Source organism: Colobus angolensis, unplaced genomic scaffold (assembly GCF_000951035.1).
Source record: "Colobus angolensis palliatus isolate OR3802 unplaced genomic scaffold, Cang.pa_1.0 Scaffold613, whole genome shotgun sequence".
In the NCBI taxonomy this organism is placed as follows: domain Eukaryota; kingdom Metazoa; phylum Chordata; class Mammalia; order Primates; family Cercopithecidae; genus Colobus; species Colobus angolensis.
This window is the reverse complement of record NW_012119744.1, coordinates 468,602-485,726: the sequence shown is the minus strand read 5'-3', so window position 1 is coordinate 485,726 and position 17,125 is coordinate 468,602. Positions and strand designations below refer to the sequence as shown.

The window sequence follows — 17,125 nt, the reverse complement described above, 5'->3', positions numbered from 1 at the left end:
TGCTGCATCCTTTAGAGGTGAGGAACCCTGGGTCCTAACATAGTGGAAAACAGAAGGGTATGTTAGCCAAACACTGCAGTAAGCTTCTTTTATAAGGGCAGTAATTCCATTCACAAGAGAGGAGTCCTCATGGCATAATTACCTTTTAAAGGCCCCAACTCTTAATAACATCACATTGGCAACAGCTGAATTTTGGAGACATCATATTCAAACTGTTGCAATCACTGTCTGAAATCATCCTTTTAAATGTATTTACTTACTTTTTGTTCTCTTTACCCACTAAAGCATAAATTCAATGAGGGAAGTAACCCTCATATGTCTTGTTCACTATCATATTCACAGCACTTAGAACAGAACAGCCAAATATAGAGAAGGCATTCAATAACTACTACTTGAATAAGGAAATACATTTCTGCTTAAGTATTTAGTATACCTTTCCTTGCTTTTTCATTTGCACATCCACTGTTCTTCTTTAGGCCTTAATAATCACTATTTTGGGCTATTGATAATGCTTTCTAGTGATGTTCTTTTCTTCATTCTTTTTTCTTGCCAAAGCCCCCTGACTTTACTCTCTGGCTGATATGTTTATAACTTTCTTCATGCCATTCCTTTGCTGAACAAAGAAGAAGTTGTACTACCAAATGCATCTTGCCAGGATCAGGGTAAGGGTAGTGATGCATAGGGAGGGTTCCCTGTGTTTGGCATAGGATGAACTGGATTTATGAAGTTCGTGAGTTTATGGAAGAGGAGTCCCATTCCTTGCTTGTTGCTACATGTGAGTTTAAGGACCAGGGTTGAATATCCACAGCCGCTTCCTGTAGTCCTACAACTTCTCAAAAGTATATATTTGTGCTCAAGGATGATGTTGAGTTTTCAAATGCTGTTAAAAATAAGAAGAGGTCGATCCCATACTTGCTCAAGATAACTAGTTTTCTTATCTGTAAAAATAAGTGTCATCTCTCATTCCCTGGACATAAGGAGAGCCCCGGTAGCATTAAAAGCATCACTGTAAGAGGAGGGCGTTGAATCGAAAAAGAGGCAGCAAATTAGGTATAAACTTTTTATTGTTTTCAATTTTAAAAAAATCCATGAATGCTTAGCCCATTTCCTTACACACAGTGGACATGTAATGCATCAGTTTTAAATAGTTGAGTACTTACATGCTGCTGTGCCTGATGTTGTGCACTGGAGGCACAAGAGTGAAAAAATAGAAATAACTCGATTATAAGCTAGTAGAGGGAAAAGCCCTAAACCAATCGTCATACAAATAAATCATAACTTCATAAAATCCTATATACTTCCAGAAAAGGTCACACAGTACCAAGAGAAAAAGAAAATATCCGACTCTGTATAATTGGGAGTGGGGGGTGATGATCTCTTAAGGCCTTTTTGAGGAAAATGCATGTAAATATGGACATAAAGGATAAGAAAATGTTATCTGAGTAAAGAACAGAAAGAATAACAGTCCAAGAAAGCAAACAGCATGTAAACAGGCCTACAGGCAGGGCAGAAAAATAGTGTGGGATGCATGAAGAAGTCTAAGGAACTTGGAGTACAAATAGAGCATGGGGCAGGATAGCATGAGATAAAGTTGGAGAGTTGGGAAGCAGCTGGATCACACATGGCCTTGCAGCCATCAACTAGTTGATCTCTAGGTTGGGGATCAATGATCTATCCTATATTATGCATCCTTATCCTAATGGCTTATCCCTGCTTCCTTGTTTACTGTTAAGCCTTTCTAATAGTTCCCTCTATATTTCTAGTCAGAGTCACTGTAATTCTTTCAAAACTTCAGATCTACCTTACTAAATTCGACTCTTAGGGCTTGTCTTTGTCCCTTGGTGTCCAACCATTTTGCTACTGGTTAAGATGGAGGAGAGCACATTTCCTGTGGCTGAAATTGCCAGCCTAATCTACAACTCTATTTCCATGGAAATAGGAATTCAGCAAAAGCAAAATGCTAAGACATATTTTAGTATATTTATAAAAAATTGTGTATAATCCATAAGAAATCTGCCAAGTGGAAGCCAATCAGAAGTAAAAACAGAATGTTTTACTCCTTTCCATAAAATAAAGTGTCATTTTTGTCTTGTATAGCCAAATCTAGGGCCTCTACTTTGAATGTCACAGAAGGATGTATGCTTTTCTTTATAGCATACATTTATTGCCCTGATTTTTGTAATACTTCCTGCAAAGAAAGAATTATCATGCCTCTTTGACCTTTGTGTACCACAACCATTCACCATGGTTCCTCTCATATAGTAGGTATCTAATACTAACTACCCTGAAACTCCCTCCCCACAGAGCACATTTTTAGAAAGAAGAGACTTCTGCTGAACAAATTATGTTCCTGTTCCTCAGAGTTAGTGGTGAATCAGTTCTGTTCTGTACATATTGCTGAGAGAGGAAGAGACATTAAAGAGGATAGAGGAGAATGCTACTGGTTGTGAAAGTCTATCTCAGAATTATAGGTGCATATTTGCCATAATGTGGCAATGAATACAAATCATGCAGCCAGTCATAAAAAATATATAACATAAAGGTACTAAAATCATAAAGTTACCATATATCGAGCACTTGCCATGCATCAGATACTGTGTTAAGAATTAACTCCAGGCTTCACAATAGCTCTGCTAGGTAGCTATTATTACTCCTGTATTACAGATTCAAGAAATAAAGCATAGGTGGGCAACATCTACCCATAACAATACAGTTAATAATTGATGGGGAAAATGTTAAACGGGGTCTACCTCATTCAAACTCCAAACAGCTCAGATTCTGCCAAGGACACTCAGTTTTTCAAATCAGTCTAGGTCATGGAGATCAGGGGTGACTGAAAAAACAAACAAACAAACAAACAAAAAAACAAAGCAACAAAAAATCAAAAAACATAAAAAGCAAAAAAATGAGGCGAAACCTACTGTAAGATGTTGACCTTTTCATTTTAGGGATTGATATAAGTGACCTAATCCGTAAATCATCAAAAGAGCGATTATCACCATTAATGGAGTTTTAAAAGAACACTAGCAAGTAGTGGCTCTGCTACCACAGAAGGAGCTTCATACTTTGAAAAATTCAGTCATGCGGCCTAAAATGTCATAAGTTGCCTCTTCAAAGAGCTGTTCTGTTAGGTTTGGTTCTATTTATCAGTCTGATAGTTTAGTAAATGTCAAAGCAAATATATATTCAGTATGTATTAGTGTGTGTATATATATATAATATGTGTGTGTATCTATATATATATATATTATATATTATATATGTGTGAGACAAGTTAGAGCAAGGCCAGCTGAAAGAAATGGTGCTAAATATTTTTAGGAAAGCTGAAATGCAAAATGTGGTACATGTACACTATGGAATATTATGCAGCCATTAAAAAGAATGAAATCATGCCCTGTGCAGCAACATGGATGCATCTGGAGGCCATTATCCTAAGCAAATTAATGCAGGAACAGAAAACCAAATACTGCATGTTCTCACTTATAAGTGGGAGCTAAATATTGTGTACTCATGCACATAAAAGTGGCAAAAATAGACACTGGGGACTAATAGAGTGGGGAGGGAGGGAAGGAGGAGGGAAGGGGCTACAAACCTAACTAGTGGGTACTGTGCTTAGTACCTAGGTGATGGAATCATTCATACTCCAAACTTCAGCATCACACAATAAACCCAGGTAACACACCTGTACATGTATCCCCTGAGTCTAAAATTAAAGTTGGAAAAGTAAAGAAAAAAGAAACAAGCTGAGATGTAGTGACTTTGCAACTTAAATTTTGTTTTAAATGTAGGACTTTATTAAATATCTGCTATGAGCAAGTCATATGCACTGAGAATACACTGATGAACAAGAAAGACTTAGTCTTCCCATAAATCTTGCCCCACTGCTTGAGATATTCAGACTTAGCTCACTGTACCCCACATGGATTTCATTAGTCAGGGCGCTACTACTGATTATTCCAAAGTCTAATCAATCGTGAGAACAAATAACTTTATTCTGTACTGCCTTCCCACTCAGATTTAGTAAAGCCACATTTGTTGGCCTTGAAGAATAGTACAAAATGCTTGAAAAATAGTACAAAATGCTATGTTTGGTTGGCTCAACATATATTTTAATAATTTGTGGTTTTTGTGTGTGCCCTTTGGTGATTTAAAAAAAGAACTGAACGCTGAATGTATTGTTTTCATCAAGGAATTTTGTGTATGCAATGGCCTTCATGTATAGCAAGGAGTCACCAACCCACTGTCAGCAAAACATGCTTTGTGAAATGTTTTTTTTTTTTTCAGAAATGGAGATGCAGTTGCACAAATTGCTTCCTGTTCTCTTGGTGTCTGTTGTTAGCAGCAGCATGCATTTTGTGTGAAAGCTGGCAGGGGTTAGAATGCAGACCGAGGTCATGGACCTCAGCACAGCTAACTGGCATGTACAGGGATAAAACCTGCAACTTTTGCCTCATTAGCACCATGTCCCCTACTGAGTTAACCAGCCATAGGCAATTGGAGAACTCTGAAGGTTAATTCTTTCTGACCATAGGTAGAGTTACAGCTCAATGGACTAAGCCCTTCAAATGTTAACACTCCAAGCAGGAAATTTTAAGTGGAAAAAAAATGGCTGGTAGTACAAAAAGATTAAATGAATTGAAAAACGAGTCTAAAACAGACTTGCAGGTTTTTTAAGAGTTGCATAAAATAGTCTGTAACTTTTATAGAGGTTATGACTCAAACCGTGTTTCAACCATGTGATTGCCAGGAACTATTAAAATAAATAGCACAAATAGGGCAATTAAATATAGATACTAACAGCTTCAAACCACAAGAGGAAATGAGGCAGCTTTGTTTTTAATTTAATAACACCTAGGTGAGTTTCTTTGAAATTAGTGCAAATGTCTCTTTTGAGAAGCTGGATAGGGAGGAAGACTGATGAGACTAACAGGTTATGATTATTTCTGCCCTCAAGGGAGTCCTGGTCGTGGTCCGAGTTAATGTATCAGCATGAAGCAGTGCTACTGCTAACCTACACACAGTTAGAAGAGATGGCTTCTGAGAACACAGCCAAGCCACCACTGCCTGTGCAACTTAAGATAAACACCATGCCTTCACTTTACACTTCTCAGGTCTCCTGTGACCCCAAGTCACAGCTCGCCTTCAAAGGCACGCTGGTTGTTCTCTCCTAGTTCCTGTGTCTTGATGGCACAGTGTAGTGTGAAAGGACAGAAAAGTCTCTCTGGTAAAAATCCTTCACGTGTGAAATGTGCACTTGCAAAACAGAACTGAACAGAGCCCGGCTCTCTGTCAGTGTGAATGGAATATGAACATCAAAATGACCTTCCTGCAAGGAAAGGGAAAAACCAAAAATCACTGGGTACTGCTAGGTGAAGATAAAGCCTATAAGTCTTCAACAGTTACAGACAAGAATGATGGCAAGGATGTTACATGTGTATTCATTCTCCCATGTTGGCTTGCTGGCAAAAGGCAGAGGAGTAGAGTAATAATTTGAAAATAGCTAAGATTTATTGTGCTCTTAGCATATGTGAAATGCCAGGAACTTAGAAAATTTCATTTAATAATTGCAATTGGTAGTTGTAAAAGTACAATGAGCAGGAAGGGCAGAGTCAAGATTTCAACTGAGGGAGCTTGTCTTTCCTCCACTTTGCCTATACTTTTACTAGGGTGTTCTTTGAAACAACATTGCAAGTAACAACCACGACTCACAATTAACAGGACATCTTGTAATGAAACAAATACAGATTACTTTCTTTCTTTTCTTTTCTTTTCTTTTTTATTTATTTATTTTTTTTTTTGAGACGGAATCTCCCTCTATAGCCCAGGCTGGAGTCCAGTGGCGCAATCTTGGCTCACCACAAGCTCCACCTCCTAGGTTCACACCATTCACCTGCCTCAGCCTCCCGAGTAGCTGGGACTAGAGGCTCCCACCACCACACCCAGCTAACTTATTTATTTATTTGTTTGTTTATTTTGGATTTTTAGTAGAGACGGGGTTTCACTGTGTTAGCCAGGATGGTCTCGATCTCCTGACTTCGTGATCCGCCCGCCTCGGTCTCCCAAAGTGCTGAGATTACAGGCGTGAGCCATCATGCCTGGTCACAGATGACTTTCATTACAGACAGGATCAAACTTACTTGTATGGAATAATTACACAGTGACATTACAGAGTGGAATATAGAAACCTTAATGGAACGAATAATTGTGAGTGAAAGTGTTTTCCCTATACTGGCCTCTGAGAGTACAAAGAAGTGAAGGTATATGAAAATTCTGGAATTATGGTGCTGAAAAAGGATCCTCAGAGATCTTCTAGAATACTGTGTTAGGGTCATAAAGCAATATTACAAAATTCTTATACCTTTACCATGTAGTCAACCCAAATGGATGTCATTAGAAAGTATAATTCTCTCATGTAATATTAAATCTTTTATCTAATTTAATTTACAGAACTTCTTTCAAATAGTTAGCAACCTTCTAGATGAAGAAAACAAGGAAAAATGGGAAGATGCCCAACAGGTAAGGTTGGGGTTATTTCAGAACTTAAAATGAAGTTGGCGAAACAAAGTGTATAAAATATGTGACTAAATTAATGGCTTGCTATTTCAGGAAAACAAGATATTTTTAAGTCAGTCTAGGTTATATCCTAGTAATTTTTGAGGAAACAAATGATCTTTACCTTATCAGTCTGGAAGGAATGTCTATACATGTGAAAAAAAGCTGAGCAAGTTTAAGCAACTTAAAACTTTAAGGATTTAATGTGTAATAATTATATGTCTAACCAATAAGTTCCTTTTTTGTCTGTAGACCATGGGAAAAGCAGCACATCTAAAAGTACATATTTCAAATGAGAGTATAGAGCTTTGACTAGTAAAACCATTTGCATTTACTACAATGTTGCATTTAATATGGATCATAGAGAGAGCGATTAATTTTTATTCAAAGCCAAGAACTGTTAAAATCAGGCCTCACCAAAAATTATGTTATGATTTTTAAAAATCTTCCTGCTATGCTTTATCAGTGTAGCAAGTGGCCTTATTGGTTTAGGTATTGTTTATAAATATTTTGCAATACCATTTGTGGTATCCTAACTGATATACAGTGACTAATTTTTTTTTCCTCCGAATTACAGGAAAAGTGGGTTAGAAGTCTAGAAAGAGGGAAAAAATATGGTTCTAAAAATTCTATATAAATGTAATTTAACTGGATGTCAAACTTCTTTAGTTTTTCTACTTGACTCTTGTTAAAAATAAGGTAATCTTGAAAAAAAAAAGAATGAACATTTACTGAGGTTCAGGTTTTCCGTTTATAATCATATTCTGGGTCTTCAGGAGTAAAGTATGCACTTTATCCTATTATGACAGGAGCTCTAAAAATCATCCAGTGTGGGTCTACCTCATTATTAGGTATAAATTTCATGCATCTGGACATAGCCAGAAAAAAAAAAACCACCTTATTTTAATACTTTAAATCTATTTTTTTCTACCAATTCGTGTTATATATTTGTCCTTGACTTTCTTCTAGAGGACAGCCTCATTCACTCACTGTAAGAAGATGGTGTCTTTCCTCAGAATACAGCTGCAGAGGCTAAGTCCATCTTTCTAGAATGCTAGAGACTATTAATTATGGATATATTTAGAAGAAACATATAATATCCTATTTAAAACAAGAGTGCGATTCATCAGATGCTGTTATTTACTGTGAGGTCCTAACTTTAACAAATAATGAATGGTGGCAGAACTTCTTGTCAATGAAAAATCTTGAATTCATAAACCATCTATTTCCTTGAGATTTTGAGTTAGCTATATTCTTATATTTAAAGTATTTTTTCCAATAATAATGATCCTTAATACTGTTTTTGAAATAACGATTTGAAACTGAAAAAACAAAAACAACCCTGTTCTGTAGCTTTTACTAAAGGTGGTGTCATAAATGCAGCCAGGTGGTGAATGGGTCTATTGAGTTTGTGGCACAAAGGGTGAACTTTGTGGAAACAGGTACTGTTTAAAATCTATCAAAGATAATCCTTGTGGCTCTCCTTATTTTTGAGTAATAGCCTTAACAAAAGTAAATATAAAACAGAACTCTGTGTACATTTGGAAAATGAGCTGAGTAAAATGGTGGCTATTGACATCGGAAGTTTTTTGCAAACAAAATTTACTCTTCTGAATGGTCATTTTGGAATTTGTTACCCGTTGGTTCCAGTTGCGAAGGATAAAACTATGTTTAGATAAATCATTCTACTAAAAACGTAGTATACTAAAGTAAAAAAACAAAAACAAAAACAAAGAAACTACTTTCTATATAGCACTGCTTTACACTCTACCCATACGGCTGGAGTTGACAAGTCCAGTTTAGTCAAGACAAGTCATTTTAGTCATGTATTATGTTTGATATTTCTTTATTACATTGAAAATTCATATGTCTCTGGAGCAAGAGTGAGCAAACTGCAGCCAGTGAGCCAAATCCAGCTTGAGGCTTATTTTGTTAATCATATTTTGGAATATAGCCACACTCATTCATTTACATATAACCTATATATGGCTGTTTTGGCACAAGGAAAGAGTTGAGTTTACAACAGAGACTTCATGTCCTGCAAAGCCTAAAATATTTACTATATGCAAACAGAAAAAGTTTGGCAACCTTTTATAACCTGCTCTATAACATTTGACTACACTTGGAGAAATATAATTATAAACAGAATCTGTAGTCAACCTAAAAAATCTCTCCACCAAGGCAGAAGAGAAAGAAAACACATTCATTATTGAATAAGCAGTAAACCAGAATGTAATGTGTATCATAGGCAATCCGCTGAGAATACAAAGACCCTGTTACACAGCCTAGCAGTGTCCTCAAGGTAAACAGTAACTAGTTCTGAAGAGGACTTAAGAGCACCCTTTGTCACACATAGTTCATCCTAAATTCACTTGGTAATTGGCGGTGACCATCTTGTTACTTAATTGACCTTATTCAAAGAAAAAAATAACCTCCTTATAGCTTTATGACTGGAAGCAATTTTACCACTTGAAGCAAAATTCAAGAGGCCTCTGAAGTTAGGCTTCTACCTTTCACAGAAACTGAGAAAGAGGGGCACTATCTTTCTGTATATTTACCTTTCAAAGAGAGGTATTCCTGGATCTTTAAGCTGTAGGAGACTATTTAGCTTTTAAATAAATTGATATGCATTTCAAAGAGAAAAAGTGCTTACAATTACTAGATTTCCAAAAGTAAATGCTCTAAGAAAAGGGAGAAGAGAGTGGGGTTGAGGGAGGGAGAGCCTCTTCCCATATTTTCAACAGAAAAAAATAAGCCTCTTTTTTTAATTTATATTCATCCTTCCACTACACATTCTCATATACATACACACCTATACAAAGATAAGGGGAAAATACAGCAGTAGCAGGAAGCCTCTGTGATAACAAAAATGTTAGGCGTATTCTTGGAAGTGGGATGATGGACTTTCGAAATTTGTGTTTAATGACTGAAAGTGAAGCTAAGCGATAGGTTTTATCCCCCAAATCTTTCTAAAGTTAAAAATTGGAACTATCTCAGCTATACATGTCTAAGTTAATATCCATCATTCATGTCTTCAAGTATATGTGAGTAAATATACTGTGGATACTGTCTGATTTTTAGACAGGCACAACCGCAAGCCCCTTTGAAATACACATATGCCTACTGTCGCTTTCAGCTCTGACTATATGCTTTTCTGCTATTCAGAATGCCTTTTCGTCTTCTGCACTAGTCTTTGCGATTACAAAGCAGCTAGAACTCTCTAATCCACTTAATTTTCATGGCTAGAAAATGCAGTTGTGCTGAACTTGACTTCAAAAGATTTTCTGCTCTAAAGTGGTTATATAATGCAGGCTGACTTTATAAGCTTTATGGGTTATACACATGAAAATTCATGTGATATTTTCAATAGCCTTTATGTTCCAAACACTATGAACTATTGCCACAATCATGGTTGCCAAATAAAAAAACATGCGTCCATTTGTACTGTGTGAGGTGCCATGATGTTGAAAGAAACACATGGGCCATGGAGGCAGATGGTCCTGTAGGTAGGTAAGTAGATAGGTAGGTAGGTGGATAAATGGATAGATGCATAGATGGACAGTTAGATAGGTAGGTATTGCTCAGCCACTATTAAAGATACAATATAGCCTTAGGTATGCTGTTTAACCTTCTTGAGGTCTTTCTTCTTCTTTCCTAAAATATGAATAATAATCCCACAGTTGTGTTTTGTATTTGTTCATGTAAAGCACATTCACTAGAGCTATTAATATTATTGTAATATTAAAATTATTACCATTATTCTTACAGTGAACATTATAATTATTAAACAATAAATGTTTCTCTCAGGATATTTATTATTATGCAATAACTTAATAGTTTGTAAATATCTTCATGGTGGCAATATTGACTGTTTTTCCTCTTGTGTTCCTCATGTAGTTGCCACGTTAAACATGTAAAGAGCCCAATTTCAATGTTCTATGTTTTTGTTATATTTAAATGATGGAAAGAGTTCATCAAAAGAAAAGTCATGTATTTTCTGAGGAGACAATCTGTTAGATATTTTGAGTTTCCTTAGATTTATGAGGGATTAATCACTACATCATATTATTTCCAAAGTTCCTCCTATGTGACATCTCATGTCATTCTCAACTCTTAATTTAAAAAATACAGCTATAGGCAGCTGTAGATTATTTTGAAGTCAAATAAAGCTCATTTGTGATTTCATGTAGGTTTAAAAAATTTCAGTTATATATGCCATTGTATGTATCGATTTTTTATTCCATGTAATCTTTGCTTATTTTTTCTAGATTTATCCAGGGTCAATAGAGTTAATGCAGGTGATTGAAGATTTTATACACATTGTTGGAATGGGGATGATGGACTTTCAGAATTCATACTTAATGACTGGAAATGTAGGTAAGAAATAGGATTTTCCCCAAAAAACTTTCTGAAATAAAAAAATTTGCAAGTATCTGCACCATACGTTTCCAAGTATAATAGTCATTATTCATATGTTTAAATACATGTGAGCAAATATATTTCGAATACTTGGTGTCTGACTTTTAGATGAGCCTAAACACATTGATATATATATATATATGTGTGTGTGTGTGTGACACACACACACACATATATTTGTATTTATCTTCATGCATTTGTATGACTGCTTGTAGGCCTATTTGTTTGTGTCTTCACGTATATATGTAGGATAATATGTATTTATTTTTTCATTCTGCCAAATGCTCATTGCTATCCAATCCAGTTATGAATGTGTATGTGTGTGTATACACACTAGTAATTTTGAAAACAACAAAGTCTTTACGCTCTTCCATACATTGTTCTTGAGGATGCCGAGTTACTTTCTCACTGGTTGTCCCAGGCAGGTGCTGAATCTGTGTGTGGTGGAACATTGAGAATACCTTCCAGGGTTAAGATGATGGTGCAACTGCTGCCACTGCAGGTTTTCTGAATATCTTCCAGTATACAGTGGATCTCTCAGGTCCCTCTGCAGTGGATTCTGTAATGCAACAACCATTGTATTAACCAAATGACACATTTCTCTTTGTGGTTAAAAATTAACAAGCGCAAGGAAATAGTCTTCTTAATGATACACATTGAACTGACATAGGCTTACAGTTTTCTCATTTCTTTAAAGCTTCCTCTGATAATGTTACTGTGATTCAGAATTATTTTCTTTCATTTGTCATACTTTAATACTCTTAACATAAAAACCACTGAACTATAGATAGTAATGTGTTTAAATAAACATATGTTGGCCTATATTCGTATTCACATATAGTTATGCTTTAGTTTCTGGATTAGGAAGAGACGGACTTTGGTGGGACAATTAACTAGGGAAGTTCAACTGGTAGAGAACATAATTTTTTTTTTTTTATGATTAAGGCTTTTGGTGGTTCATTTTATACTTAATTTCTTCTGAAGGTACCTAAGTCCTGCAGGGACTCATTTTATCCTGGGATATCTTCTACCAGGGTGACCTCAGATTACGATAGGTTACAGTTAACTACTGATAATATTCTTCATTTGAGGAAAGTCTATGTAATGGACACTTCAAAAGTCTGGAGACGTTTTGGAGACCATATATCCTCTTCATCCAGCACAGGCCTCATCAGTGAGTTTAACATCTTAATGTATCTTCTGAGCCTGTTGGAGGGCCCACGCTCTTCTCCAGAGTGGGTGTCCAGCAGCTTGTGCCAGTTCAGTAATGGAGGAAGCTGTCCCTTCTTATGGACAATTAGAGTAAAAAGAGACCAAAGATGGTATCTTTGTTGAAAGATGAATTCAGAAATCAGAGAAATTCTCAATTAAATGTCCATTATAAAAGTGACTGGGCAGATAAAGGAAAGAAAGTTTGTTGAAAAGGTATTTCATGTCTGTGGAAAAGGTTTAGAAATCACAGCTATGAGTTTTAAGGCACATGGAAGGAACCTAGCAAGATTCCAGGGATGCTAGTCACCCAAGTCAGAACCACTTTCCCCAGGGAAGGAAATGAGTTATGAAGAATCTTGGGGCAGATTGGACAATTGGTAAAGTAATTTATGAGTTAAAATGAGTTAGAAAAACAAAGAACTATTGTTTTCTTCTTCTTTTTGTAAATGTTAACGTCTAATTCTAAAAGGTATTGCTAATTAAAAGGATGATCAGATCAATACATGACATTTGTGCAGAATGTGTTTAGAAAAAAAAAAAAACTATAAAAAAGCCAATCAGAGAGTCTAGCAAACTTAAATTGGATTTAAACTTAAATTTGGATTTATGTTTCAGAATCACAGCATATTGCATTCTCTATAGCACTAGTATTACTTGCTATAAAAATTTCACAAATGTCCATAAATTGCAATCATTTATTCATCTTTACTTTTCTTTGACTTACCAAGTTTGTATATTTGACAATATTGTGTATTTTTTTCACAATAAGATTATGTTATCTAGATTTGCCTTCTTCCCTTAAATGTGGTTAAACTTTAAGAGGTATATTAAGCATAACTCAAAGCAATTGAATGCTGCAAATAAAGTCAATATCGTCCTATATTGTTGTCCATCTTGCCTGAGGATGGTGTGATTGTTCTGCCTTCTGATTGTTTATATAGCAACACTTATCCATATTAAAAGTTATGTTCTGTGAGTAAAAATTATAAACATTATTTGTACTGACTACCCAAAAGACGTCTTATTTATTGTTGATTTCCTCAAATGTTAGCTCAGGGACTGACTGAGACTGTAGTTTGGTGACTAGAACTGAGGGTTATGCTCCATAGTATTCAGGAGTTTTCCAAATTGCATACACTAGTATCAAATTAAGTAATATGAATAATGATCTCTTACTATTAATACTTTTTATGTTATCCAATTTGATACTATATATGTAAAACATTATAATGTTTTGTCTGATATTTCCAATGTTTTTGAGCATGGACATGAATAGAGACTATTTTACAGCAGAAAGTTGTGAAACATGTGAGTTGGCCCTCATTCTGTCTTACATTCTAAGTCCAAAGATTAATTATCCAACAGTCTGCTCATTATACTGAGCAGACATGTATGCAGAAACACAGGCATGTACACAGCATGTGAGAAATGAATAGAGACTAAGTAACTAAGAAAGTTTGTTCCTTATGGCCATTTTCTTTAGAATGTGTTGGATTAAGATTACGTAAAGAACTTCAAAAATCATAATGTATTTTAGAGAAATTATAAATTATTTTTTCATAAAGTCTATATGTATAGCTACCTCACTTTTCTGGACTATAGAGAGTAAACTCCTGAAGGAAGAAAGAGTTGAACAGTCCAATATAAATGCCAAAAAGACCAATTTAATAAAAGACTCTCAGAACCAATAGATTATTTTATTTCAACTTTAAATATAGTTTTAGCATTTCTGTTTTCTAGTTACTGGATTAAATAGAATGAGTTTGAAGCAGAAGCAGTGCTATTAGAGGCACATATATAGCAAATAGAATAGATGAAATGCTGGAACAATAATAACAAAGAAGTACTTTTTCCTTATTGTCATTTTCTAAAGAAATGACAACTCATGTCTCACGTTTGAGAGCATTAGTTCTAAGACTTAGGACAACAATTCATATTTAAAAGCATGGCCTTAATTCATCAAGATAAAAGTTCCTAGAATCTGATTAAAATCTCAGAAAAAGGAGTGACACATTTTAGAAAGACTTTCTTCAAAAATAGTTCAAACGAAAAAGTTCGAAGCTTCTTTTTTTCTGAAAAATGTCCCCATCTGTATCAGCTTTTGATAAGTGAAGTGCTCTTATATGATAAAAAATTCTATGAACATTTTGATATATATGCATGCATGTACATTTTTGTAGGGAGCATGTTCATAGCTTTGATCTGTTTCTTAAAAGATTTATGATCTCAAAACATTTAACAGAGGTTTGGAAGAAAATAGTCTACAAATAAGGATTTCAAACCAATTAATTTATAAAATAATCAAGCTTCAATAGAATATTTAGTTTTCATTTTTAAATACATATATGACATTTAAAATAGACACATGAAAGTGTTAATACATGAGTTAATGAAAATTTACTAAAGACTAAATGCTCTACTAAATAGTTTATATAATTACTGTATAAATGAATAAATGAATGTCTATGAAAGATTTCTATTTTCAATATGCCTCTTTTTAAAAAAATTGTATTTGAAATATTTTAACTGTCTGCATAGGTAAGTGGTTTCTGTTTTAGGAAAAGCATGTGACTTTTTCAATATATCAATAATTTAAAACATGTATTAGTATCAATTAGGTCTGGAGGGCCATATCTTTATATTATTTAATACGAGATATTTTTAAAAGGTTATTTTTTCAACAAGACAAAGTTATTTTTCAATGAAAATATTATTTGAAGATTTACTTCAACTTGCTTTCTATACTTTTCCTCTAAACATTTTTCCTTAAGTACCTTGCAGTCCTATTTCTCTTATTATTTTCCTGAAACTCCTATTTGAAAGGAAACTCTAATTGCCGAATAAATCTCCTCCCATTTTTCATCCTTCACATCCTCTGTGCTTTGCCAACCACTCTCTTTCTTGATACTGTTCATTCCTTTAACATTTTTACATTAAATACAGTATAAAATATACTCAAATGATAAATTTAAACTCATGGCTTGAAAGTATTTGGATTTCTTTTGAGATAATAGCATAAAACAAATAACGTGAAGCCCTGAAAAGGATAAAAGTACATTATTTTGAGGTCCAGCTGTTTGCAGTTCCAAATACAAAATGGAGTGTATGAGATCTGACATGATTAGAATGACAAGGCAACGGAATGGGACTATATTGTTCTAACGATTTGTCCAAAGTTACAGTGATGATTTATAGTATTTGTTACATTTTCAGGTTTTTTAATATTTTTCACAATAGCTTCATGTAGCATGTTACATTTGCTTTTATTGATAAGAATATCCTATTCTTTGGAAATTGTGTTAGTTTAGAACCTAGAAGTAGAATTGCATTCACTGAACTGAATTCAAGGAAGATCACTGATGTGTCAATGTTACTCACCCATTGACTACATTCAAGTAAAAACAAAAAGAATTTTTCTCTTACTATAAGCAAAGCCTTTGCTAAGTGATTCAGGTCATTAAAATAAATGACTAATCTTCTAGCCTGCAAGAAAATTGCAGTCTAGTTGTAGACAGAAAAGAATTACATCAATAAATAAACATCAAATGCACTTTGATATGTGTCATATAAGCCAAATGTTAGTGCTTTATTCCCGGAGATGTTGTTCTGTGTAAGGATCAAGAAAAACTTCTTAGAGAAGGAAGCATTTAATGTAGACTTTGAAGAATGACTGAATTGTTGATAAGTCAACATAAAGAAGAGCAAGTAGCAAATAGATAGTTACAGTCCAGAACATTCTACTAGCAAAGATGATATAGAGATGTCAAAGTTGAAATGATGCTTGGGGGAAAAGTGGTCTATTTTAATAAAAGCACATATGTATAGAAGTGAAGGAAATAAAATAAAATTGGAAAGGCAGGTTGATACGTGGTTCTGAATTATAAAGATAATAGGCAGTCACTGAATCTTTACCTGGTAAGAGTTGTGCTTTGGGAGAACATGTGTAAGATGAGAAAATGGAATTGATTGAAATTGGGAAGTACCATCAACATAGTGAGTCCAAATGTAGAGAGAAGGCTTTTAATAGTAATTCATGCGGAAGACAATGAAGACAGGAATTGCTGGTGGTAAGAATGGGAACTGACATGTGGGTATGAATTTGAGACCCTGTCTGAGGCTAGAATTGATAGGATTCCATAACTGACTGGGGTGTGAGAGAGAATGGAGGGACTGAGATTAAGTTTATTCAACACACATTTGTGAGTATTTTTGACATATTAATATTTAGACAAGTAATAGCCCCCAAGTGAAAAAAATAAAATGAGAACTTGGATTTTATTAGAGGAGTCAAATCTATAAATACACATTTCGTGATCAACTGTATAAAAATGATAGTTGAAGCCATAAAAGTTTTTTCAATTATCAATACAATAATAAGATAGAAGAGACGTAAGGTGATATCTACATTAAAAACAAAGAATCAAAGTTGGTGTCAGAGGTAGTAGGTATAAGGAGTTCCAGAACAATACAGAATAAAATCAGTGTCCTATAATTAATAAAATGGAGAGAATGTTTCAAATTGATTGCTATACTTAATATAAATTGCTAATAAAGTTCAGTGTCTTAAGAATTAAGATAAATATTATGGAATTATCAATTCTATAACATGAAAATTATTAAGGAAAAGTGCAGACACAGTGAACAGGACCTAAATTTTCAAGCTGTTTATATGGTTTCAATGCATTACACCCTTAACATTTTGATACAGTAATCTTTATGAATTTACTTTAGACAGATGAGTGTTGCTACACCCACTTAACAGCTATTTCACAACTGTTCCTTAGGAATTATTTGATGCTGAAAATATCAAATAAGAAGGGAATGGTTTTAGGCTAAATAAGATCTTCAAATACAGAATGCTATAATTATTAGTTGTAAGGAATTTCAAAAGTTCTTCTGATATGTAAGCCCTAACAGATACAAGAATCTAAAACGTATCAAT

At 34.4% G+C, this 17,125-nt stretch overlaps 1 protein-coding gene across 2 annotated transcripts in view; it reads left to right on the top strand.

The window, feature by feature from the left end:
• ADGRB3 (adhesion G protein-coupled receptor B3) overlaps nucleotides 1–17,125 on the top strand; it is a 748,566-nt gene that overhangs the window by 355,339 nt on the left and 376,102 nt on the right. For both annotated transcript variants that reach the window (XM_011963584.1, XM_011963583.1), the window contains 2 exons: nucleotides 6,448–6,516; nucleotides 10,821–10,929. In XM_011963584.1, coding sequence (XP_011818974.1) covers nucleotides 6,448–6,516; nucleotides 10,821–10,929 — 178 coding nt within the window. The remainder of the gene's footprint in view (nucleotides 1–6,447; nucleotides 6,517–10,820; nucleotides 10,930–17,125) is intronic.